The sequence below is a fragment of the Symphalangus syndactylus genome, chromosome 14 (assembly GCF_028878055.3).
Source record: "Symphalangus syndactylus isolate Jambi chromosome 14, NHGRI_mSymSyn1-v2.1_pri, whole genome shotgun sequence".
Taxonomy (NCBI): Eukaryota; Metazoa; Chordata; class Mammalia; order Primates; family Hylobatidae; genus Symphalangus; species Symphalangus syndactylus.
In genome coordinates, this window is record NC_072436.2 from 60,911,725 (window position 1) to 60,939,057 (window position 27,333).

At 44.0% G+C, this 27,333-nt stretch overlaps 1 protein-coding gene and 2 long non-coding RNA genes across 4 annotated transcripts; 2 read left to right on the forward strand and 1 right to left on the reverse strand.

The window, feature by feature from the left end:
* Window positions 1-2,789: 2,789 nt before the first annotated feature.
* On the reverse strand, window positions 2,790-5,648 carry LOC134732457 (uncharacterized). Its single transcript, XR_010115644.1, has 2 exons — window positions 5,204-5,648; window positions 2,790-4,840 (listed from the first exon to the last, which is right to left on the reverse strand). It is a non-coding gene; the product is annotated as an uncharacterized lncRNA (long non-coding RNA).
* A 6,104-nt stretch (window positions 5,649-11,752) lies between these two features.
* LOC134732389 (uncharacterized) lies at window positions 11,753-13,517 on the forward strand. The gene is made up of 4 exons (XM_063617049.1): window positions 11,753-11,975; window positions 12,062-12,269; window positions 12,962-13,133; window positions 13,512-13,517. Exons 1-4 carry the CDS (start codon window positions 11,753-11,755, stop codon window positions 13,515-13,517), a joined length of 609 nt encoding a protein of 202 aa, XP_063473119.1.
* Window positions 13,518-18,362: 4,845 nt separating this feature from the next.
* LOC134732364 (uncharacterized) lies at window positions 18,363-21,221 on the forward strand. 2 transcript variants are annotated; one of them, XR_010115456.1, is made up of 2 exons: window positions 18,363-18,807; window positions 19,010-21,221. It is a non-coding gene; the product is annotated as an uncharacterized lncRNA (long non-coding RNA). The 2 variants fall into 2 exon arrangements; XR_010115457.1 differs by having other exon boundaries at window positions 19,171-21,221.
* The last annotated feature ends 6,112 nt before the right edge of the window (window positions 21,222-27,333 follow it).

Below are 27,333 nucleotides of genomic sequence, written 5' to 3' on the forward strand. Positions count from 1 at the left end.
TCAAAATCTTTCATTTTAGTTATTTGAAAACACACAATAAATTCCCGTTAACTACAGTCACCCAACAGTGCTGTAGAGAACTAGAACTTCTTCCTTCTCTCCAGCTGTAATTTTGTACGTATTAACCACATTTTTCTTATACTCTTCTTTCTCCTACTCTTTCCAGGATATGGTAACCAGAACTCTACCGTTATCTACTTCTACGAGATTAAAAATTTTAACTTCCATACATAAGAGAGAACATGTAGTTATGTGGTGTTTATGTTTCTATGCCAGGCTTATTTCACCTAACATAATGCCCTCCACTTGCATTCTTGTTGCCACAAATAACAGGATTTTGTTCTTTATTATGACTAAATAATATTCCATTATATGTGTATGTCACATTTCTTTATCCATTCATCTGTTGATGGACACTTATGTTGATTCCATATCCTGGCTATTGTGGATAGTGCTGTAATAAACATGGGGGTGCAGGTAACTCTTTGATATACTGATTTTCTTTCCTTTGGATATATACTGAAAACCATATGATTAAATTAATAAACACGATAAAAGCGTTTGGCAAAATTAAATATTCTTACATGACAAAAAACCTCTCAACAATTTAGCATAGAAAATATATGCCTTAACACGGAAGGAAATAAAGGACAAATCTACAGCTAAGATCATACTGAATGTGGAAAAGGTGAAAGATTTTACTGTGAACAAGGAAAAGATTTTACTGGAACAAGAAAAGGATGCCTATTTTCACCAATCATATTTCACATAGTGAAAGTCTTAGCCAGGACAATTAGGTTACAGAAAGAAATAAAGGACATCTGAGTTGGAAAGGAGACAGTCAAATTGTCCCTGTTTAAAGACAACGTGCTCTTATACGTGGAAAAAAAAATAAGACTCTACCAAAAGCTTCTTAGGGTGATAAATGAAACGAATAAAGTTGCAGGATATAAATCAACATACAAAAATCAGTAGCATTTCTATATATTGATAGCAAACTAGCTGAAACAAAAAATTAAGAAAGCAATTCCTTTTACAATAGTTACAAAAATGTACTTGGAAATAAATTTAACCAAGGAAGTAAAAGATTTCTACAACAAAAATGACAAATATTAATGAAAGAAATTAAAGAAAACACAAAAAAGGAAAGACATCCACGTTTATAGATTGAAATAATATTCTTAAAATGACCCACTATCCTATGTGATTTACAAATTTAGTACAATCATTAGCTTGTATTTTTAAAAGCACCCTTGCTGCATATTCTTAAGGTACTCAATGACAATGCCTGGATTTAAGTTTGAGGTGTTATTATATCTATTTTATATTGGGCACAATATAATGTTATCAGAGATAACAGTTTTGATTGGTCCTAGGTCATACAGTAATATATACACTGCGATTTATAGACAAGCTATCTTTTAATACTCAGGCATTTAGAAAGTTCATTTAGACAAAGTTATAAAAACTTGCCTTCCATTCTGCCTATATCACCTAAAAATCCTAATTTAAGAGGTAATAACATTTTTTATTTGATATACAATTTATCAACACAATAAAAATCTAACAATTATCATGTGCAGAGTGTGAAAATCTCATCAGATTAAGGAACACAAAGTCATCCTTGTCATATTTCGGAAGTAAAACTGTTTTGGAAACTGTTATTTTTAGAAACAGTTAAAAACATTTTTTCATTAGTTTTTCATGTAAAATTGTGACAACCAGCATGAAATAACTGTCATCACAGAAGCATGGTATATTCGATTCCAAAATATATTCTGTGTAAGTTTTAATATATTTATGTATTATTTATACTTAGATTGTAACCCATAATGTACAGATATTATTTTTCCTTCAACTCTTAAGAATATTCTTAAATAATAAAATTAAAATTAATGAATTACAATTTTTTTTGGTTGGGAAAATGAATAGACACACACGTGACAGTGCATCACTTCACCTCATCATTTCATCTCATTTCATCATTTCACCTTATCACTTTATCTCATCATTTCATCTCATCCCATCTCATCTCATCATTTCATATCATCTCATCATTCATCTCATCATTTCATCAAATCTCATCTCATTTCCATTTCATTATTTCATTTCATTTCACGATTTCATTTCATTTCATCTAATTTCATTTCATTATTTCATTGTGTCATTTCATATCATCTCATTTCATCTCATATTTTTCGTCTCATCATTTTTCATATCATTTTTCATCTCAATTCATTTCATCCCATCATTTCATCTCCTCATCTCATCATTTCATCTTTTCATTTCGACATTTCATCTCATCATTTCATCTCATCTCATTTCATTATTTCGTTTCATCTCATATCATTATTTCACCTAATTTCATCTCATCTAATCTCACTTCATCTCATCTCATCATTTAATCTCATTTCATTTCATCTCATCATTTCATCTCACCACATCTCTTCATTTCATCATTTCATTTCAACATTTCATCATTTCATCTCATCATTTCATCTCATCTCATCTTTCAATTTCATTTCAATATCATTTCATTTCATCATTTCTTTTCATTTCATCTCATTTCATTATTTCATTTCATTTCATCTCATTTCATCTCATCATTTTTCATCTCATCATTTTTCATCTCATCATCTCATCTCATTTCATCATTTCATTTCATCATTTCATCTCATTTCTTCTCATCATTTCATCTCATTTCATCTCATCTCATTTCAATTTCATTTCATTATTTCATTTCATTTCATTATTTCATTTCATTTCATTATTTCATTTCATTTCACCTCATTTCATTTCATCTCATTTCATTTCATCTCATTTCATCTCATCTTATCTCATTTCATCTCATCATTTCTTCTCATCTCATCATTTCGCCATTTCATCTCATTTCATCTCATTTTTCATCTCATCATTTTTCATCTCATCATCTCATCTCATCATTTCATCATTTCATTTCATCATTTCATCTCATTTCTTCTCATCATTTCATCTCATCATTTTATCTCATTTCATCTCATCTCATTTCAATTTCATTTCATTATTACATTTCATTTCATTATTTCATTTCATTTCACCTCATTTCATTTCATCTCATTTCATGTCACCTTATCTCATTTCATCTCATCATTTCTTCTCATCTCGTCTCATCATTTCACCATTTCATCTCATCATTTCATCTCATCTCACCTCATCTCCTCATTTCATCTCATCATTTCGTCTCATCCTTTCATCTCATCATTTCATCTTATCATTTCATCTCATTTCATCTCATCATTTCACCTCATCTCACCTCAGCATTTCATCATTTCATCTCGCCATTTCTTCTTATTACATCTCATCATTTTATCTCATCATTTCATCTCATCTCATCTCAATTCAATTTCCTTCCATTATTTCATTTCATCTCATTCATTTCATCTCATCATTTCCTCTCATCATTACATCTCATCTCATTTCATCTCATCATTGCATCTCATCATTTCATCTCATCTCATTTCATCATTTCATCTCATCTCATCATTTCATCTCATCATTCATCACATCATTTCATCTCATCATTTCCATTTCATTTCCATTTCACTATTTCATTTCATCATTTAATTTCATCATCTCATTTAATTTCACCTCATTTCATTATTTCATTTCATTTTTTCATTTCATTATGTCATTTCATTTCATCTCATTACATTTCGTCTAATTTCATTTCATCTCATTTCATATCATCATTTCATTTCATTTCATCTCATCATCTCTTTTCATCTCATCATTTCATCTCATCATCTCATCAACTCGTTTCATCTTATCTCATTTCATCATTTCATCTCATCATTTCATCTCATCATTTCATCTCATCTCATATCGTCTCATCTCATTTCAATTTCATTTCATTTTTTCATTTCATTATTTCATCTCATCTCATTTCATCACATCACATCTCATCATTTCATCATTTTATTTCATTATTTCATCTTATTTCATATCATCATTTCATCTCATTTCAATTTTATTTCAATTTCATTTCATTTCATTATTTCATTTCATCTCATTATTTCATCTCACTATTTCATTATATCATTTCATTTCATTTCATCATTTCATCTCATCATTTTATCTCATCATCTCATCTCATCATCTCGTCTCATCATTCATCTCATCATTTCATATCATCATTTTATCTCACCATTTCATTTCCTCTCATCTCATTTCATTTCATTTCATCTCGTCTCATTTCATCATTACATCTCATCATTTCATCATCATTTCATGTCATCATTTCATCACATCTCATCTCATCTCATTTCATCCCATCATTTCAGCATTTCATCTCATTTCATCTCTTCATTTCAACTCATTTCATCTCATCTCATCATTTTCATTTCATTATTCCATTTCATCATTTCATTTCATTATTTCATTTCGTTATATCATTTCATCTCATTACATTTCATCTCATCTCATTTCATCTCATCTCATCATTTCATCATTTCATCTCATTTCATCTGATTTCATGTCATCATATCATGTGATCATTTCATCTCATAATTTCATCACATCTCATCTCATCATTTAATCTCATTATTTAATCTCATTTCATCTCATCATTTCATCTCATCTCATCATTTCATCTCATCTCATTATTTCCATTTCATTTCCATTTCATTATTTCATCATTTCATTATTTCATTTCATCTCATTTCATTATTTCATTTCATTACGTCATTTCATTTCGTCTCATTACATTTCATCTCATCTCATTTCATTTCATCATTTCATCTCATCATTTCATCTCATTTCATCTCATCTCATTTCATCATTTCATCTCATCATTTCATCTTATCTCATCTCATTTCAATTTCAATTTCATCATTACATTTCATAATTTCCTTTCATTATTTCATTTCATCTCATTTAATTCATTTCATTATTTCATTTCATTTCATCTCATCTCATCATTTCATCTCATTTTTCATCTCATTTCATCTCATCATTTCATCTTCTCTCATTTCATCATTTCATCTCATCATTCATCTCATTTCATCTCATCATTTTAACTCACTTCATCTCATCTCATTTCAATTTCATTTCATTATTTCATTCCATTTCATTTCATCATTTCATCTCATGATTTCATCATTTCATCCATCATCTCATAATTTCATCTCATCATTTCATCATTTCATCTATCATCTCATCATTTCACCTCATTTCATCTCATCTCATCTCCTTTCAATTTCTTTTCAATTTTATCATTTCGTCTCATCATTTCAACTCACCATTTCATCTCAAAACTTCACCTCATCTCATCTCACCATTTCGTCATTTCATCTCGTCATTTCATCTCATCTCAAGTCATCTGATCATTTCATCTAACTGAAATGATGTAATGGAATCATGAAATGAGATGGATAGGATGCCCTCAGTGATGTTAAATTTAAAAATTGTTTGTTTTCATGTATTCATATTTACATTTATATGTATTTATATTTATATTTACTTACATTTCTTTTTACTTATTTTTATTTATATTTTTACTTATTTCTTTATTTATAGACAAGGTCCTGTTCTGTGGTCTAGGCTGGAATATAGTGGTGCATTCACAGTTCACTGCAGCCTCGAGCAAACCTCCCACCTAAGCCTCCCGGGTAGCTGGGACCCCAGGTGTGCACCACCACACCTGGTTAATATTTTATTATTTGTAGAGATGGAGGCTTGCTATGCTGCCCAGGCTGGTCTCAAACTCCTGGGCTCAAGCAATCCTCCTGCCTTGGCATCCCAAAATGCTGGGATTACAGACATGAGCCACAGTGCCCAACCTATTTATTTATTTATTTATTTATTTAATAAAAACAAGGTCTCACTATGTTGCCCAGGCTGGTCTTCAACTCCTGGCCTCAAATGATTCTCCAAACTTGGCCTCCCAAAATGTTGGGATTACAGGTATGAGCCACCATGCCTGGCCTAAAAATAGTATTATATTTTTGTATTGTATAATTTTCAATTAGGTAATATGAATATTCTGTACAGGAAATATGCCCTTAATTACATAGGCATAAACATTTGTTACACTGAGAAGAATCTAATAGAGCTAAAAATAAAAGTTAATTAGGAAAGGTCATTAGATACTCATACATTCTTACGTTTACACATTCTTTCATATATTCATATATTCTTTTAACAGTATCAATGGTTTGGAGTTATGCATACAAAACCATGACCTATATGTAATACAATGAATAACAGGCTAATAACTAATAACTAATACAACTAATAATTACAATTCAAGGCATATTATATACAAAGCTTTAACTTCTCATCATCAGATTTTGTTTTTCTTCTTTCTGTTTTGGCAGACGCTGTGAATACAACATTCAACTCACAGACACTATGGAGCCCTTACTAAGCATAAAGTACTGTGAAAGGCCAGGGCTAGGACGGAACTGAGACAGGGCAAGGGATAGGACAGAACTGGGGCAAGGTCATGGCCAGAGAAAAACCAGGGGCAGGGTCACAGCCAGGGACACGACAGGACCAAGGCCAGGGCCAGAAGCAGGGCAGAACCAGGGCCAGGGCCATGGCAGGATCAGGGCCAGCAGAAGGCCAGGGCAGGGCTAGGGTAGCACAGGGCCAAGACAGGGCAGGGTCAGTGTAGAGCAAGGAACGGGCCACGGTATGGCAGGGCAGGGACAGGGAGGTCCAGGGCCAGAGCCAGGTCCAGGACATGGACAGGGCAGGGCCAGAAACATGGCAGGACCAGAAAGGGGACAGGGCAAGGGCAAGGCCAGAGAAGGACCATGGAAAATCATGGCCAGGGAGGGTCCAGGGCAAGCGCAAGTCCACAGCAGAACCAGAGCCAGGGCAGGCCAAAGGCAGGGCCAGGGCAGGGCAAGGCCAGGGTAGGGCAGGGCCAGTGTAGGGTGAGGGTAGGGCCAGGGCGAGTTCAGGTCCAGGACAGGACTAAGATAGCACAGGGCCAAGGCAGGGCCAAGGCAGGGCCAGGGCAGGGCCTGGAGATTGTCAGGGCGAGGGCCAGGGTCAAGGCTGGGCCAGGGACAGGGCCAGAGCAAGGGCAGGGCCAGGGAGAAGGCAGAACCAGAAAGGATCCAGAGCAAGGGCAGGGCCAGGGCAGAATCAGGACCAGGACAAGGCAAAGCCAAGGCCAGGGCAGGGCAAGGCCAGTGCAGGGCAAGACCAGGGAAGGGCAAGGCCAGGGTAGAAAAGACCAGGGTAGGGCCAGGCCAGGGTAGGAGAAGGCCATGGTAGGGCCAAGGCCAAGGCAGGGCAGGGCTAGGGTAGCACAGGGCAGGGCCATAGCAGTGGCAAGACTAGCAACAGGGCCAGGGCAAGCGCTGGACCAGAGCTTGGTGGGGACAATACAGGGCCAGGACAGAGGATGGCAAGGCAGGTCCAGGGCCATTTCAGGGACTCGGTAGGCCTGGGGTCAGGCCAGGGCAGGGCAAGGGCAAGGCTAGGGCTGGGGCCAAGGCAGTGCCAGGGCAGGGTAGGAACAGTGCAGGGACAATGCAGGGGAAGGGCAAGGCCAGGGCATGGAAGGGCAGGGCACGACCAAGGAAGGGCCAGGAGAGGGCCAGGGCAAGGTCAGGGCCAAAACAAGGGTACGGCTGGGGCCAGGAATATGGTAAGACCAGGGCTGGGCCCAGGCTGGGACACGCAGGGCAGAGCACGGCCTGTGCAAGGCAGGGCCAGAGCCAGGCCATAGAGAGAGTAGGGCAAATGCCAAGGCAAGACTAGGGTAGTGCCAGGGCTGAGGCAAGGTCAGGGAAGGTCCAGGGCTGAGTCAAGGCTACAACCAATACAGGGCAAAGGCCGGGGCAGATCTAGGGCACAAGCAGGGAAGGCTAGGGCACGGCAATGGCAAGACCGGGCCATGGTAGGGCCAGCCCAGGATAGAACAGGGCACAGGCAGGGCAGGGCCAGGGCCACGGCTGGGGCAGGACAAGGACCAGGACCAGGGTCCAGGCCAGGGCAAGGGTATGGCCAAGGCAGATGTGGGGCCAGAGCCAGGGTCTGGGCAGGGCCAAGGCAGGTCCATTGCAGGGCCAGGGTTCAGACCAGGGCCAGAGCAGGGCTCGGGCAGGGCCAGGGCCAGGACCAGGAAAGGGCAATGTCAGGACAAGGGCCATGGCAGGACCAGCAACGGGGCTAGGGCCAGGACAGGGCCAGGGACAGGGACAGGGTCAGGGTTAGGGGCAGAATAGCATGTCAGGGTAGAGCCAGGCCAAATTAGGGCCAGGACAGGGTCAGGACCAGGGCTGGGCCAGGGTATGGCCTTAAGTAGCGAAGGGCCAGGGCCAGGGTCCATGCCAGTGACAGCGCCGGTCTAGGGCAGAGGCAGGGCCATGGCCAGGTCTAGGACAAGGCTGGGGCAGGGCCAAGGTCTGGGTCAGGGTCAGCACAAGACCAGGACAGAGCCGGGGAGGGACAGGGCCACGGCAGGGGACCAGGGTCAGGAGCAGGGCTCAATGCCGGGCCAAGGCCACAGATAGGACCAGGTCTGTGCTAGGGCCAGTGTGAGGGCCAAGGCGGGGTCAGGGCAGGGCCAAAGGGAGGGCAGGGCCAGGACAGGGTGGAGCAGGCCCGCGGTAGCACAGGGTTAAGTCACGGCATGACCAATTAGGGCAGGTCTATGGCTGGGGCCGGGGCAGGGCCAGGGCAGGGCCAAGGCAGTGGCAGCTCCAGGGCAGGGCCAGGGTTAGGACCACGGACATGTCCAAGGCCAGTGCCAGGGCAAGGGCAAGGGCAGGGGCAGGGCCAGGGTCACCTAAGAAGCAGGGACAAAGCCAGGCCCAGAGCAGGGCCGGGACAGGTACCTGGCAGGGCTAGGGTCTGGGACAGGGCCATGGCAGGGCCAGGGTCAGGGCCACAACCAGGTCTGTGCTATGGCCAGGTCCAACACAGTGCCCAGGTGAGGCTAGGGTGAAGGCCAAGATAGGGCCAGGGCAGGGTCAAAGCCAGGCTAGGGCCAAGGCAGGGCCATGGCAGGCAAGGCAGGGCCAGGAAAGCATAGGGCCAAGACAGGGCAGGGCCAGACCAGTGCCAAGACCTGGGCAGGGCCAGGGAACAGCCAGGGCAGGGCTAGGGCCAAGGCCATGGCCATGACCTCGGCAGGACCAGGTTCGGGGCAAGGGCAAAACAAGGGCAAGGACAGTGCAGGTTCTTGGCACAGCCAGGGTCCAGGACGGTGTCAGGGCAGGGCCAAGGCAGGGTCTGGGCCATGTTAAGACCAGCAACAGGGCTGGGGCTAGGCCACTGACAGGACCAGGGTAGGGCCAGGGCCAGGGTAGAACCAGGGCAAGGTCTCAAGCAGGGAAGGGCCAGGGCCAGGACAGGTCAGGGCAGGGCCAGGACAGGGCCAGCGGCTGCATTAGGGCAAGGGCAGGGCCAGAGCAAGGTAAGGGTCAGGGCCAAAGCCAGGGTAGGGACAGGGCAAGAAATATGGCAGGACCAGGGGCAATGCCAAGGCCAGAGCCGGGCCAGGGCTAAGCCAGGGCTGAGTCAGGGCAGGGCAGGGCAAGGCATGGTATGGCCAGTGCAGGACAGGACAAGAGCCTGTCCACAGAGAGAGCAGGGCTGATGCCAAGAAAGAGCCAGGCTAGTGCCAAGGCTGAGGCAGTGTCAGAGCACGTCCAGGGCAGGGCCGGAGCCAGGGCCAGAACCGAGCCAGGACACAGCCAAGACAGGGCAGGGCAGGGAAATGGCACAGCCAGGTCAGTACTGGGACAGGGCAGAGCAGGGCAAGGCGATGGTAGGGGCAGGGGAGTGACAGGCCAAGGCAGAGCCATGTCACGCCAGGGCCAGGACACCTCCAAGTCCACTTCAAGGCCAGGGCTATGGCAGGACAAAGACCAGGGCCGGGGTAAGGGCCAGGTCTGTGCTAGGGCCAGGTCCAGAGCAGGACCTAGCGAAGACTAGGGTGAGGGCCAAGGTAAGGCCAGGGCAAGGTCAAAGGCAGAGTAGGGCCAGGGCAGGGTGATGACACACCCAGAGCACAGCAGGGCAGAGTGATGGCAAGATGAGGGGCAGACCACTGCCAGCTCAGGGCCAGGGAAGGGCCAGGGCAGAGCCAGGAAACGGTCTGGGTCAGGGCCAGGACCAAGGCAGAGCAGGGCCAGGGCCATGGCAGAGTCAGGGCAGGTCCTTCACAGGACCAGGTTCCAGGCCAGGGCCAGGGCAGCAGCAGGGGCAGGGCCTGGATAAGGGCAGGGCCAGGGATACGGCAGGACCAGGGCTAGGGCCAGGACCAGGCCATAGTGAGGGCAGGGCAAAAGCTAGGGCAGGGTCAGGGAAGGTCCAGGGAGCGGCCAGCACCAAGCGGGGCCAAGGCACAACCAGCGCAGGGTAAGGCAGGGCAATGGCACCACTGGGCCATGACAGGGCAAGGTCAGTGCCAGGAGAGGGCAGAACAGGCAGGCCCATGGTGCGGCCAGGGCAGGGATGGGCTAAAGCAGGGCCAGGACATGTCCAAGGCCAGGTCAAGGCTAGAACAGGAGCAGGACCATGACCATTGGCAGGGCCAGTGCCATGACAGGACCAGGGTCAGGACAAGGGGCAGGGCCAGAACCAGGGCCAGAGCCAAGGCCAGGCCAGTGCAGGTTCAGGGCAAGGCCAGTGCCAGCGCAGGGACAGGGTAGCACAGGGCCAAGACAGGGTCAGGATGGGACCAGAGCAGGACAGGGCCGAGACAGTCCAGGTAACAGTAGGGCAGGTACAGGGCAAGACAGGGCAGTACAGGGCCAGAACCATGGCAGGGGCAGGGCAAAGCCAGGCCCATTGCCAATGCACCGGCCCTCCCTACAAGGCTCCCTCCACCTGGCCACTGCTGCAGCCCATCCATCCCTGTAAGCCTGACCCCCAACCCTGGCTACAGCCACCTGCCCTCCTAGTGCGGCCGCTCTCCTACCGCTACGGTGCACTGTGGTCTCCGTCGCTGCCGCCCACCCGCAACGAGGCGAGCCGTGGTTTCGCAGGCTCTGGGTGTCTCCTCCTCCTCCTGGCAAGGAGCAGCTGGGCGGGCAAAGCCAGAAAAGCCTACAGGAAGATGTGAGGGGTAAATAGACAACGGCAAAGGGAAGAGTCAGCAGAGTAAATAGACAACCCACAGAGTGGGACCCCTGACCCTGACCCTGACCCTGACCCCTGACTCCTGACACCCTAACCCTTAACCCTAACCCCAACCCCAACCCTCACCCTCACCCTAACGCAACCCTAACCTCTAATCCCTAACCCCTAACCTCTCTTAACCCCTAACTCTAAACGTTGACTCCTAACCCCTAACTCTGACCCCAACCCCTATCTCCAACCACAAACACTAAACTTAACCCCTAACCCTAACGACAACCTTAACCCTAGGTTCGCTACTACGTTTGTATTGACTATGTCAACATTGATTATTATGATCGCGGTCTTAGGACCGCACGGCAGTGAGGGGATTGCCAATCTTATATTAATATTTTTGTATTGAGGCAGTGCATTAGCATTACAGGTGCTTGTTACATGAGCAATGGGGGTGTCATATTTTGGGTGTCAAGTCTGCATTACGAATGCTGCATTTGTCTTCCAAGGCTGCGGTGTGGATCTCGCATTGCGGCCGCCTCACAATGGCTGGGGAGAACCTCGGTAGGCAGGATTCAGAGGGGCTTCTGGTTTCCCGTTTTCCACACTGAACCCTTCTACCTGGTCTCTGACCCTGATTATTCAGGGCTGCAAACAGGAAAGATTTTACTCACCGTCGATGCGGCCCCGAGTTGTCCCAAAGCGAGGCAGTGTCCACAAGGTCTGGGCTGAGGAAGGCTGCTCTGCCTTCGCGGTGTCTCCCGGGTCTGTGCTGAGCAGAACGCAGCTCCGCCCTCGCGGTGCCGCTGGCCAGCCCGGGTCTGTGCTGAGCAGAACACTGGTCCGCCCTCGCTGTACCTCCGAAGTGTGTGCAGAGGAGAACTCAGCTCCGCCCTCGCGATGCACGCTGTGCGCCCCCTCTGCGCCTGCGCCGGCGCTGCGCTCTCCTCAGCACAGACCCGGAGAGCACCCCGAGGGCAGAGCTGAGTTCTCCTCTGCACACACTTCGGAGGTACAGCGAAGGCGGACCAGTGTTCTGCTCAGCACAGACCCGGGCTGGCCAGCGGCACCGCGAGGGCGGAGCTGCGTTCTGCTCAGCACAGACCCGGGAGACACCGCGAAGGCAGAGCAGCCTTCCTCAGCCCAGACCTTGTGGACACTGCCTCGCTTTGGGACAACTCGGGGCCGCATCGACGGTGAGTAAAATCTTTCCTGTTTGCAGCCCTGAATAATCAGGGTCAGAGACCAGGTAGAAGGGTTCAGTGTGGAAAACGGGAAACCAGAAGCCCCTCTGAATCCTGCCTACCGAGGTTCTCCCCAGCCATTGTGAGGCGGCCGCAATGCGAGATCCACACCGCAGCCTTGGAAGACAAATGCAGCATTCGTAATGCAGACTTGACACCCAAAATATGACACCCCCATTGCTCATGTAACAAGCACCTGTAATGCTAATGCACTGCCTCAATACAAAAATATTAATATAAGATTGGCAATCCCCTCACTGCCGTGCGGTCCTAAGACCGCGATCATAATAATCAACGTTGACATAGTCAATACAAACGTAGTAGCGAACCTAGGGTTAAGGTTGTCGTTAGGGTTAGGGGTTAAGTTTAGTGTTTGTGGTTGGAGATAGGGGTTGGGGTCAGAGTTAGGGGTTAGGAGTCAACGTTTAGAGTTAGGGGTTAAGAGAGGTTAGGGGTTAGGGATTAGAGGTTAGGGTTGCGTTAGGGTGAGGGTGAGGGTTGGGGTTGGGGTTAGGGTTAAGGGTTAGGGTGTCAGGAGTCAGGGGTCAGGGTCAGGGTCAGGGGTCCCACTCTGTGGGTTGTCTATTTACTCTGCTGACTCTTCCCTTTGCCGTTGTCTATTTACCCCTCACATCTTCCTGTAGGCTTTTCTGGCTTTGCCCGCCCAGCTGCTCCTTGCCAGGAGGAGGAGGAGACACCCAGAGCCTGCGAAACCACGGCTCGCCTCGTTGCGGGTGGGCGGCAGCGACGGAGACCACAGTGCACCGTAGCGGTAGGAGAGCGGCCGCACTAGGAGGGCAGGTGGCTGTAGCCAGGGTTGGGGGTCAGGCTTACAGGGATGGATGGGCTGCAGCAGTGGCCAGGTGGAGGGAGCCTTGTAGGGAGGGCCGGTGCATTGGCAATGGGCCTGGCTTTGCCCTGCCCCTGCCATGGTTCTGGCCCTGTACTGCCCTGTCTTGCCCTGTACCTGCCCTACTGTTACCTGGACTGTCTCGGCCCTGTCCTGCTCTGGTCCCATCCTGACCCTGTCTTGGCCCTGTGCTACCCTGTCCCTGCGCTGGCACTGGCCTTGCCCTGAACCTGCACTGGCCTGGCCTTGGCTCTGGCCCTGGTTCTGGCCCTGCCCCTTGTCCTGACCCTGGTCCTGTCATGGCACTGGCCCTGCCAATGGTCATGGTCCTGCTCCTGTTCTAGCCTTGACCTGGCCTTGGACATGTCCTGGCCCTGCTTTAGCCCATCCCTGCCCTGGCCGCACCATGGGCCTGCCTGTTCTGCCCTCTCCTGGCACTGACCTTGCCCTGTCATGGCCCAGTGGTGCCATTGCCCTGCCTTACCCTGCGCTGGTTGTGCCTTGGCCCCGCTTGGTGCTGGCCGCTCCCTGGACCTTCCCTGACCCTGCCCTAGCTTTTGCCCTGCCCTCACTATGGCCTGGTCCTGGCCCTAGCCCTGGTCCTGCCGTATCCCTGGCCCTGCCCTTATCCAGGCCCTGCCCCTGCTGCTGCCCTGGCCCTGGCCTGGAACCTGGTCCTGTGAAGGACCTGCCCTGACTCTGCCATGGCCCTGGCCCTGCTCTGCCTTGGTCCTGGCCCTGACCCAGACCGTTTCCTGGCTCTGCCCTGGCCCTTCCCTGGCCCTGAGCTGGCAGTGGTCTGCCCCTCATCTTGCCATCACTCTGCCCTGCTGTGCTCTGGGTGTGTCATCACCCTGCCCTGGCCCTACTCTGCCTTTGACCTTGCCCTGGCCTTACCTTGGCCCTCACCCTAGTCTTCGCTAGGTCCTGCTCTGGACCTGGCCCTAGCACAGACCTGGCCCTTACCCCGGCCCTGGTCTTTGTCCTGCCATAGCCCTGGCCTTGAAGTGGACTTGGAGGTGTCCTGGCCCTGGCGTGACATGGCTCTGCCTTGGCCTGTCACTCCCCTGCCCCTACCATCGCCTTGCCCTGCTCTGCCCTGTCCCAGTACTGACCTGGCTGTGCCATTTCCCTGCCCTGCCCTGTCTTGGCTGTGTCCTGGCTCGGTTCTGGCCCTGGCTCCGGCCCTGCCCTGGACGTGCTCTGACACTGCCTCAGCCTTGGCACTAGCCTGGCTCTTTCTTGGCATCAGCCCTGCTCTCTCTGTGGACAGGCTCTTGTCCTGTCCTGCACTGGCCATACCATGCCTTGCCCTGCCCTGCCCTGACTCAGCCCTGGCTTAGCCCTGGCCCGGCTCTGGCCTTGGCATTGCCCCTGGTCCTGCCATATTTCTTGCCCTGTCCCTACCCTGGCTTTGGCCCTGACCCTTACCTTGCTCTGGCCCTGCCCTTGCCCTAATGCAGCCGCTGGCCCTGTCCTGGCCCTGCCCTGACCTGTCCTGGCCCTGGCCCTTCCCTGCTTGAGACCTTGCCCTGGTTCTACCCTGGCCCTGGCCCTACCCTGGTCCTGTCAGTGGCCTAGCCCCAGCCCTGTTGCTGGTCTTAACATGGCCCAGACCCTGCCTTGGCCCTGCCCTGACACCGTCCTGGACCCTGGCTGTGCCAAGAACCTGCACTGTCCTTGCCCTTGTTTTGCCCTTGCCCCGAACCTGGTCCTGCCGAGGTCATGGCCATGGCCTTGGCCCTAGCCCTGCCCTGGCTGTTCCCTGGCCCTGCCCAGGTCTTGGCACTGGTCTGGCCCTGCCCTGTCTTGGCCCTATGCTTTCCTGGCCCTGCCTTGCCTGCCATGGCCCTGCCTTGGCCCTAGCCTGGCTTTGACCCTGCCCTGGCCCTATCTTGGCCTTCACCCTAGCCTCACCTGGGCACTGTGTTGGACCTGGCCATAGCACAGACCTGGTTGTGGCCCTGACCCTGGCCCTGCCATGGCCCTGTCCCAGACCCTAGCCCTGCCAGGTACCTGTCCCGGCCCTGCTCTGGGCCTGGCTTTGTCCCTGCTTCTTAGGTGACCCTGGCCCTGCCCCTGCCCTTGCCCTTGCCCTGGCACTGGCCTTGGACATGTCCGTGGTCCTAACCCTGGCCCTGCCCTGGAGCTGCCACTGCCTTGGCCCTGCCCTGGCCCTGCCCCGGCCCCAGCCATAGACCTGCCCTAATTGGTCATGCCGTGACTTAACCCTGTGCTACCGCGGGCCTGCTCCACCCTGTCCTGGCCCTGCCCTCCCTTTGGCCCTGCCCTGACCCCGCCTTGGCCCTCACACTGGCCCTAGCACAGACCTGGTCCTATCTGTGGCCTTGGCCCGGCATTGAGCCCTGCTCCTGACCCTGGTCCCCTGCCGTGGCCCTGTCCCTCCCCGGCTCTGTCCTGGTCTTGTGCTGACCCTGACCCAGACCTTGGCCCTGCCCCAGCCTTGTCCTAGACCTGGCCATGGCCCTGCCTCTGCCCTAGACCGGCGCTGTCACTGGCATGGACCCTGGCCCTGGCCCTTCGCTACTTAAGGCCATACCCTGGCCCAGCCCTGGTCCTGACCCTGTCCTGGCCCTAATTTGGCCTGGCTCTACCCTGACATGCTATTCTGCCCCTAACCCTGACCCTGTCCCTGTCCCTGGCCCTGTCCTGGCCCTAGCCCCGTTGCTGGTCCTGCCATGGCCCTTGTCCTGACATTGCCCTTTCCTGGTCCTGGCCCTGGCCCTGCCCGAGCCCTGCTCTGGCCCTGGTCTGAACCCTGGCCCTGCAATGGACCTGCCTTGGCCCTGCCCAGACCCTGGCTCTGGCCCCACATCTGCCTTGGCCATACCCTTGCCCTGGCCTGGACCCTGGTCCTGGTCCTTGTCCTGCCCCAGCCGTGGCCCTGGCCCTGCCCTGCCTGTGCCCTGTTCTATCCTGGGCTGGCCCTACCATGGCCCGGTCTTGCCATTGCCGTGCCCTAGCCTTCCCTGCTTGTGCCCTAGATCTGCCCCGGCCTTTGCCCTGTATTGGTTGTAGCCTTGACTCAGCCCTGGACCTTCCCTGACCTTGCCTCAGCCCTGGCACTACCCTAGTCTTGCCTTGGCATTTGCCCTACTCTCTCTATGGCCTGGCTCTGGCCCTGCCTTGCACAGGCCGTGCTCTGCCCTGCGTGTCCCAGCCTGGGCCCAGCCCTGGTCTTACCATATTCCTGGCCCCAGCCGTACCCTTGTTTTGGCCCTGACCTTGCCCTGGCCCTCTCCTGGCCCTTCCTTGGTCGTGCCCTGCCCTTCCATGCCCTGGCCTTGCCCTTCCCCTGCATTGTCCCTGCACTGTTCCTACCCTGCCCTGGCACTGCCTTGGCCCCAGCCCTAGCCTTGCCCTTGCCCTGCCCTGGCCTGACCCCAGGCCTACCGAGTCCCTGAAATGGCCCTGGACCTGCCTTGCCATCCTCTGTCCTGGCCCTGTATTGTCCCCACCAAGCTCTGGTCCAGCGCTTGCCCTGGCCCTGTTGCTAGTCTTGCCACTGCTATGGCCCTGCCCTGTGCTACCCTAGCCCTGCCCTGCCTTGGCCTTGGCCCTACCATGGCCTTCTCCTACCCTGGCCTGGCCCTACCCTGGTCTTTTCTACCCTGGCCTTGCCCTTCCCTGGTCTTGCCCTGCACTGGCCTTGCCCTGCCCTGGCCTTGGCTTTGCCTTGTCCTGGTCCTGATTCTGCCCTGGCCCTGCCCTTGCTCTGGATCCTTTCTGGTTCTGCCTTCTCCCTGGCCCTGCCCTTGCTCTGGCCCTGTCCCTGGCCCAGCCTTGACCCTGGCCCTCGCCCTGACAATCTCCAGGCCCTGCCCTGGCCCTGCCTTGGCCCTGCCTTGGCCCTGTGCTATCTTAGTCCTGTCCTGGACCTGAACTCGCCCTGGCCCTACCCTCACCCTACACTGGCCCTGCCCTACCCTGGCCTTGCCCTGCCCTGGCCCTGCCTTTGGCCTGCCCTGGCTCTGGTTCTGCTGTGGACTTGCGCTTGCCCTGGACCCTCCCTGGCCATGATTTTCCATGGTCCTTCTCTGGCCTTGCCCTTGCCCTGTCCCCTTTCTGGTCCTGCCATGTTTCTGGCCCTGCCCTGTCCATGTCCTGGACCTGGCTCTGGCCCTGGACCTCCCTGTCCCTGCCCTGCCATACCGTGGCCCGTTCCTTGCTCTACACTGACCCTGCCCTGTCTTGGCCCTGTGCTACCCTAGCCCTGCCCTGGCCTTCTGCTGGCCCTGATCCTGCCATGGCCCTGGCCCTGGTTCTGCCCTGCTTCTGGCCCTGGCCTTGGTCCTGTCGTGTCCCTGGCTGTGACCCTGCCCCTGGTTTTTCTCTGGCCATGACCTTGCCCCAGTTCTGTCCTATCCCTTGCCCTGTCTCAGTTCCGTCCTAGCCCTGGCCTTTCACAGTACTTTATGCTTAGTAAGGGCTCCATAGTGTCTGTGAGTTGAATGTTGTATTCACAGCGTCTGCCAAAACAGAAAGAAGAAAAACAAAATCTGATGATGAGAAGTTAAAGCTTTGTATATAATATGCCTTGAATTGTAATTATTAGTTGTATTAGTTATTAGTTATTAGCCTGTTATTCATTGTATTACATATAGGTCATGGTTTTGTATGCATAACTCCAAACCATTGATACTGTTAAAAGAATATATGAATATATGAAAGAATGTGTAAACGTAAGAATGTATGAGTATCTAATGACCTTTCCTAATTAACTTTTATTTTTAGCTCTATTAGATTCTTCTCAGTGTAACAAATGTTTATGCCTATGTAATTAAGGGCATATTTCCTGTACAGAATATTCATATTACCTAATTGAAAATTATACAATACAAAAATATAATACTATTTTTAGGCCAGGCATGGTGGCTCATACCTGTAATCCCAACATTTTGGGAGGCCAAGTTTGGAGAATCATTTGAGGCCAGGAGTTGAAGACCAGCCTGGGCAACATAGTGAGACCTTGTTTTTATTAAATAAATAAATAAATAAATAAATAGGTTGGGCACTGTGGCTCATGTCTGTAATCCCAGCATTTTGGGATGCCAAGGCAGGAGGATTGCTTGAGCCCAGGAGTTTGAGACCAGCCTGGGCAGCATAGCAAGCCTCCATCTCTACAAATAATAAAATATTAACCAGGTGTGGTGGTGCACACCTGGGGTCCCAGCTACCCGGGAGGCTTAGGTGGGAGGTTTGCTCGAGGCTGCAGTGAACTGTGAATGCACCACTATATTCCAGCCTAGACCACAGAACAGGACCTTGTCTATAAATAAAGAAATAAGTAAAAATATAAATAAAAATAAGTAAAAAGAAATGTAAGTAAATATAAATATAAATACATATAAATGTAAATATGAATACATGAAAACAAACAATTTTTAAATTTAACATCACTGAGGGCATCCTATCCATCTCATTTCATGATTCCATTACATCATTTCAGTTAGATGAAATGATCAGATGACTTGAGATGAGATGAAATGACGAGATGAAATGACGAAATGGTGAGATGAGATGAGGTGAAGTTTTGAGATGAAATGGTGAGTTGAAATGATGAGACGAAATGATAAAATTGAAAAGAAATTGAAAGGAGATGAGATGAGATGAAATGAGGTGAAATGATGAGATGATAGATGAAATGATGAAATGATGAGATGAAATTATGAGATGATGGATGAAATGATGAAATCATGAGATGAAATGATGAAATGAAATGGAATGAAATAATGAAATGAAATTGAAATGAGATGAGATGAAGTGAGTTAAAATGATGAGATGAAATGAGATGAATGATGAGATGAAATGATGAAATGAGAGAAGATGAAATGATGAGATGAAATGAGATGAAAAATGAGATGAAATGATGAGATGAGATGAAATGAAATGAAATAATGAAATGAATTAAATGAGATGAAATGAAATAATGAAAGGAAATTATGAAATGTAATGATGAAATTGAAATTGAAATGAGATGAGATAAGATGAAATGATGAGATGAAATGATGAAATGAGATGAGATGAAATGAGATGAAATGATGAGATGAAATGATGAAATGAAATGAGATGAGATGAAATGTAATGAGACGAAATGAAATGACGTAATGAAATGAAATAATGAAATGAGATGAAATGAAATAATGAAATGATGAAATAATGAAATGGAAATGAAATGGAAATAATGAGATGAGATGAAATGATGAGATGAGATGAAATGATGAGATGAAATGAGATTAAATAATGAGATTAAATGATGAGATGAGATGTGATGAAATTATGAGATGAAATGATCACATGATATGATGACATGAAATCAGATGAAATGAGATGAAATGATGAAATGATGAGATGAGATGAAATGAGATGAGATGAAATGTAATGAGATGAAATGATATAACGAAATGAAATAATGAAATGAAATGATGAAATGGAATAATGAAATGAAAATGATGAGATGAGATGAAATGAGTTGAAATGAAGAGATGAAATGAGATGAAATGCTGAAATGATGGGATGAAATGAGATGAGATGAGATGTGATGAAATGATGACATGAAATGATGATGAAATGATGAGATGTAATGATGAAATGAGACGAGATGAAATGAAATGAAATGAGATGAGAGGAAATGAAATGGTGAGATAAAATGATGATATGAAATGATGAGATGAATGATGAGACGAGATGATGAGATGAGATGATGAGATAAAATGATGAGATGAAATGATGAAATGAAATGAAATGATATAATGAAATAGTGAGATGAAATAATGAGATGAAATGAAATAATGAAATGAAATGAAATTGAAATAAAATTGAAATGAGATGAAATGATGATATGAAATAAGATGAAATAATGAAATAAAATGATGAAATGATGAGATGTGATGTGATGAAATGAGATGAGATGAAATAATGAAATGAAAAAATGAAATGAAATTGAAATGAGATGAGACGATATGAGATGAGATGAAATGATGAGATGAAATGATGAGATGAAATGATGAAATGAGATAAGATGAAACGAGTTGATGAGATGATGAGATGAAATGATGAGATGAAAAGAGATGATGAGATGAAATGAAATGAAATGATGATATGAAATGAGATGAAATGAAATTAGACGAAATGTAATGAGATGAAATGAAATGACATAATGAAATGAAAAAATGAAATGAAATAATGAAATGAGGTGAAATTAAATGAGATGATGAAATTAAATGATGAAATGAAATAGTGAAATGGAAATGAAATGGAAATGATGAGATGAAATGATGTGATGAATGATGAGATGAAATGATGAGATGAGATGAAATGATGAAATGAGATGAGATGAAATGATGAGATGCAATGATGAGATGAAATGAGATGAGATGTAATGATGAGAGGAAATGATGAGATGAAATGAATGAGATGAAATGAAATAATGGAAGGAAATTGAATTGAGATGAGATGAGATGAAATGATGAGATAAAATGATGAGATGTAATAAGAAGAAATGGCGAGATGAAATGATGAAATGCTGAGGTGAGATGAGGTGAAATGATGAGATGAAATGAGATGAAATGATAAGATGAAATGATGAGATGAAAGGATGAGACGAAATGATGAGATGAAATGAGGAGATGAGGTGAGATGAGATGAAATGATGAGATGAAATGGTGAAATGATGAGACGAGATGAGAAGAAATGATGAGATGAAATGAGATAAGGTGACATGAAATGAGATGAAATGAAATGAGGTGAAATGAAATGAAATAATGAAATGAAATGTAATAATGAAATGAAATTGAAATGAGATGAGATGAAATGAGATAAAATGATGAGATGAAATGATGAGAAGAAATGAGATGAAATGATGAAATGAAATGATGAAATGATGAGATGAGATGATGAGATGAAAAATGATGAGATGAAAAATGAGATGAAATGAGATGAAATGGCGAAATGATGAGATGAGAAGAAATGATGAGATGAAATGAGATAAGATGAGATGAAATGAGATGAAATGAAATGAGATGAAATGAAATGAGGTGAAATGAAATGAAATAATGAAATGAAATGAAATAATGAAATGAAATGAAATAATGAAATGAAATTGAAATGAGATGAGATGAAATGAGATGAAATGATGAGAAGAAATGAGATGAAATGATGAAATGAAATGATGAAATGAGATGAGATGATGAGATGAAAAATGATGAGATGAAAAATGATGAGATGAAATGAGATGAAATGAAATGAAATAATGAAATGAGATGAAATGAAAAGAAATGATGAAATGAAATGATATTGAAATGAAATTGAAAGATGAGATGAGATGAAATGATGAGATGAAATGATGAAATGTTGAAATGAAATGATGAAATGAAGAGATGTGGTGAGATGAAATGATGAGATGAAATGAAATGAGATTAAATGATGAGATGAGATGAAGTGAGATTAGATGAGATGAAATTAGGTGAAATAATGATATGAGATGAAACGAAATAATGAAATGAGATGAGATGAAATGATGAGATGAAATGTCGAAATGAAAAGATGAAATGATGAGATGAGGAGATGAAATGATGGGATGAAATGAATTGAGATGAAAAATGATATGAAAAATGATGAGACGAAAAATATGAGATGAAATGAGATGATATGAAATGACACAATGAAATAATGAAATGAAATTAGATGAAATGAAATGAAATCGTGAAATGAAATGAAATAATGAAATGGAAATGAGATGAGATTTGATGAAATGATGAGATGAATGATGAGATGATATGAAATGATGAGATGAGATGGGATGAGATGAAATGATGAGATAAAGTGATAAGGTGAAATGATGAAATGAGATGAAATGATGAGGTGAAGTGATGCACTGTCACGTGTGTGTCTATTCATTTTCCCAACCAAAAAAAATTGTAATTCATTAATTTTAATTTTATTATTTAAGAATATTCTTAAGAGTTGAAGGAAAAATAATATCTGTACATTATGGGTTACAATCTAAGTATAAATAATACATAAATATATTAAAACTTACACAGAATATATTTTGGAATCGAATATACCATGCTTCTGTGATGACAGTTATTTCATGCTGGTTGTCACAATTTTACATGAAAAACTAATGAAAAAATGTTTTTAACTGTTTCTAAAAATAACAGTTTCCAAAACAGTTTTACTTCCGAAATATGACAAGGATGACTTTGTGTTCCTTAATCTGATGAGATTTTCACACTCTGCACATGATAATTGTTAGATTTTTATTGTGTTGATAAATTGTATATCAAATAAAAAATGTTATTACCTCTTAAATTAGGATTTTTAGGTGATATAGGCAGAATGGAAGGCAAGTTTTTATAACTTTGTCTAAATGAACTTTCTAAATGCCTGAGTATTAAAAGATAGCTTGTCTATAAATCGCAGTGTATATATTACTGTATGACCTAGGACCAATCAAAACTGTTATCTCTGATAACATTATATTGTGCCCAATATAAAATAGATATAATAACACCTCAAACTTAAATCCAGGCATTGTCATTGAGTACCTTAAGAATATGCAGCAAAGGTGCTTTTAAAAATACAAGCTAATGATTGTACTAAATTTGTAAATCACATAGGATAGTGGGTCATTTTAAGAATATTATTTCAATCTATAAACGTGGATGTCTTTCCTTTTTTGTGTTTTCTTTAATTTCTTTCATTAATATTTGTCATTTTTGTTGTAGAAATCTTTTACTTCCTTGGTTAAATTTATTTCCAAGTACATTTTTGTAACTATTGTAAAAGGAATTGCTTTCTTAATTTTTTGTTTCAGCTAGTTTGCTATCAATATATAGAAATGCTACTGATTTTTGTATGTTGATTTATATCCTGCAACTTTATTCGTTTCATTTATCACCCTAAGAAGCTTTTGGTAGAGTCTTATTTTTTTTTCCACGTATAAGAGCACGTTGTCTTTAAACAGGGACAATTTGACTGTCTCCTTTCCAACTCAGATGTCCTTTATTTCTTTCTGTAACCTAATTGTCCTGGCTAAGACTTTCACTATGTGAAATATGATTGGTGAAAATAGGCATCCTTTTCTTGTTCCAGTAAAATCTTTTCCTTGTTCACAGTAAAATCTTTCACCTTTTCCACATTCAGTATGATCTTAGCTGTAGATTTGTCCTTTATTTCCTTCCGTGTTAAGGCATATATTTTCTATGCTAAATTGTTGAGAGGTTTTTTGTCATGTAAGAATATTTAATTTTGCCAAACGCTTTTATCGTGTTTATTAATTTAATCATATGGTTTTCAGTATATATCCAAAGGAAAGAAAATCAGTATATCAAAGAGTTACCTGCACCCCCATGTTTATTACAGCACTATCCACAATAGCCAGGATATGGAATCAACATAAGTGTCCATCAACAGATGAATGGATAAAGAAATGTGACATACACATATAATGGAATATTATTTAGTCATAATAAAGAACAAAATCCTGTTATTTGTGGCAACAAGAATGCAAGTGGAGGGCATTATGTTAGGTGAAATAAGCCTGGCATAGAAACATAAACACCACATAACTACATGTTCTCTCTTATGTATGGAAGTTAAAATTTTTAATCTCGTAGAAGTAGATAACGGTAGAGTTCTGGTTACCATATCCTGGAAAGAGTAGGAGAAAGAAGAGTATAAGAAAAATGTGGTTAATACGTACAAAATTACAGCTGGAGAGAAGGAAGAAGTTCTAGTTCTCTACAGCACTGTTGGGTGACTGTAGTTAACGGGAATTTATTGTGTGTTTTCAAATAACTAAAATGAAAGATTTTGAATATTCTCACTGCAAAGAAATAATACATGATTTAGGTAATGGATATGATAACGACTCTGACTTGATCTTTACGCATTGCATAAATATATCAAAATATCACTCTGTACCCCATAAGATGTACATCTATTATATGTCAATTAAAATAAATTTAAAAGAGAAAAAATGAGGTAAAGGTAAATGTACAGAACTTAATTCGTTTTTCTTCTATAAAACCCAAGAGTCAGTTCCAAGAAGAGTCAATTTAGTAGTCTTCTAAAATAAAAAAATTAAAATGACCAAAAAGCAATATCCAAGAAAACGTTGAAAATGAAACACAACATTTAGTAAGAATAGAAAACTTGGGCACTGTATCACCCTGTTCCTAGATACCGATTTACTGATGGCCATTTAAATAGAATTTTATTCCGTCTAATTCATATATACTCCCAGAATTTGAAATTACGTTTTACCTACAATGAATGAGATAACACGTGTAAATTATATGGTACTCTGCCTAACACACGTTAATAACTCAATACATGTTGGCAATAAACTTTTAGTATAGTACTGAATAGTACCTTTAGTGTAGTACTAAATAGTATAGTACTAAATAGTACTTTTTAAGTATAGTACTAAATAGTACAATACTAAGTAGTACTTTTAGTATAGTAGAAAATGGTACTAAATTTACTAAATTTAGTCAAAGTACTAAATTCTCACATAAACTTTTAGTATAGCACTAAATTTACTAAATTTAGTCAAAGTACTAATTTCTCACATTGAAATTTCCTTCAAAGACGTGAATACAACCTTTCTAATGACTCCTTGTTCATCAAGATACCTCTTCAAATTATTCCATTTGTTTCATTCAGTATATTATCTGTGTATTCCGATATTACACTTTTTTTTTTGAGATGGAATCTCATTCTGTTACACTGGCGTGAGGTGGCATGATCTCCGTTCACTGCAACTTCCACCTCCCAGGTTCAAGCGATTCTCCTGTCTCAGCCCCCCAAGTAGCTAGGACTACAGGTGCACACCACCATGCCTGGCTAATTTTTGTATTTTTAGTAGAGTCAGGGTTTCACCCTGTTGGCCAGGCTGGTCTCGAACTGCTGACATCAGGTGATCCACCCGCCATGGCCTCCCAAAGTGCTGGGATTACAGGCGTTAGCCACCGCACCCAGCCTGATATTGCACTCTTGGATTTTGAACACTGAATATCTTTTTGAAAAATTGCACCTCTTTACCTCTTTATGCTTCAGAAATTATTTTCCTTCAAGTGTTGTAAGAGTCTAATGAAGAATGAAGGTCATGTTTTATCACTTTTGTCCTTACAGATTTCAGACATGCTGAAACTGATTGAAGTATCATTTGCTACCAGATAGATTAATTATCTCTAGTTGTAGGAGTGGATACATCTTTAATGGTATATTTGGGGTTATTGTCTTATTTTTGATGCAGTATTCTATAAATAATTTATTAAACCTGGCATCCTTGGGTGAGCATAGATTTTTCAACTTTGGTGTTATATTGTGTTTGCTTTTAAAAACTGCTTTTGAGGCCGGGTATGGTGGCTCTTGCCAGTAATCCCAGCGCTTTGGGAGGCCAAGGTGGGCGGAATTCCTCACGTCAGGAGTTCAAGAACAGCCTGGTCAACATGGCAAAACCACGTCTCTACTAAAAGCACAAAATTAGCCAGGCATGGTGGTGCATGCTTGTAGTCCTAACCACTCGGGAGGCTGAGGCAAGAGAATCAGCTGAACCTGGGAGGCGAAGGTTGCTAGGTTGCTGTGAGCCAAGTTCACACCATTGAACTCCAGCCTAGGTGAAAAGAGCAAAACTCTGTCTCGAAGAAAAAAAAAACCACCAAAAGCTGCTTTTGAATGGAGTTGTAAACACAATTTTTTATGAAAAAAATTAGCAAGTGCATAAGTTCATACTAGAAAAACCAATAATATTCCAGGCACAAGTTAGTACTAAAAAAAATTATGTTGAATATTCTGTAATACAACATGCTTTTTCCCTTCATGAACAATTGGTGTTTTACTGAGAAGACTCACTGTTTATGGGAGACATTAGACTACAGATGAATATGTACTTTAAACACTCTTAGTTGCTTTCTTAATTTTATATCTGCTGCTTTATGCTTCTGTTTATTTTCATTCTTTCCAATGTCCACATTCTAGTAAATTTGAATATTTTAATCCAAGTTTATATACTATTTAATATTGCTTGTATAGTTTAGTATTTTTAAGACTCAAAAAGGTTTACAGAAGGAAGAAAAAGAGATCAACATGTTATTAATCATTTAAAGATCATTTTAAAATCTTTGGCCTTTATATTTTAATGAATAAAATGTTAGTAGTTATTAGTATAAAATAATTTATGTCTTTTGGACTTAGCATCCAGCATTTCTTCTTTAATAAAGAAAATAATTATTCTCTTGCAATATACTATGTTTATCTGGGTTTTGAAAAATGACATTTCGTAATATGAGAAAGCCATTTACATTTTTAAATCTACAAAGGCAAATGGAATGGTACTAAATTATTTACATAATAATGTTTAGATGGTGGCCCTTATAACATTCCTTCTATACTTCCTACAGAGTTGGGGATATGCAATCCTAGAATATTTTTGGGAGCTAATCGTTTAGCTTGATGAATGAAACAAGACTTTTAAATAAAATTAAACTTCCAAATTATCCAGGTAATGGGCCTGTCTTTTAATTCAATAGATATGGAGCATAACGAATTATCCCCTGTTCATTGGGTAGTATGTTCTCATTCTTAACTTATAACACTCAAAATGTCCTTTAATTTTTAATTTTTAATAGTCATATCATTATCCCTAGGTATTTTAGCTTCTATCTTAAATTCTAAAATAATGTTGAAACAGGAGAAAATATTCTTTATTACCATATGTACTAAACATCATGGTTTTCAAATTTAACTGCAAATGGATCTTTTCACTGCTTCTTGATGACACCCTTCACCATATTGTCACTATCCATATTGTCACTACCAAGTGGTGATTACTTTTCAGGTTCACATACTTGTTCTTTAGAAAAATATCTGTGCCTTATAAAGAATATGATTGTTGGCATTCAAAAGTCAGTGAAGTATATATTATTAGCCTGTTGCCTAACTCATTTCTTTAAGAAAGTACACTAGTTACCCACATACTCATGCTTTTATTTCCTCATTATTCATGGAGAAAACAAATACTGCTAACACGATATTTGTAAGAGAGAAAAAAGTCTTTTCTTGAAAAGTGCTGTCATTGTAGTATTAACTTATAGTATCAACTTCTTTATATGCTCCTTATACACTTTTTATTCT

Excerpts from the sequence above, each read along its gene's own strand:
- LOC134732389 (XM_063617049.1), top strand. The coding sequence starts at position 11,753 with ATGCGGCCCCGAGTTGTCCCAAAGCGAGGCAGTGTCCACAAGGTCTGG. Across the intron at positions 11,976-12,061 it reads CTCAGCTCCGCCCTCGCGAT|TTCTCCTCTGCACACACTTC; the intron begins GCACGCTGTGCG and ends GGCAGAGCTGAG. Across the intron at positions 12,270-12,961 it reads AACTCGGGGCCGCATCGACG|GCTTTTCTGGCTTTGCCCGC; the intron begins GTGAGTAAAATC and ends ATCTTCCTGTAG.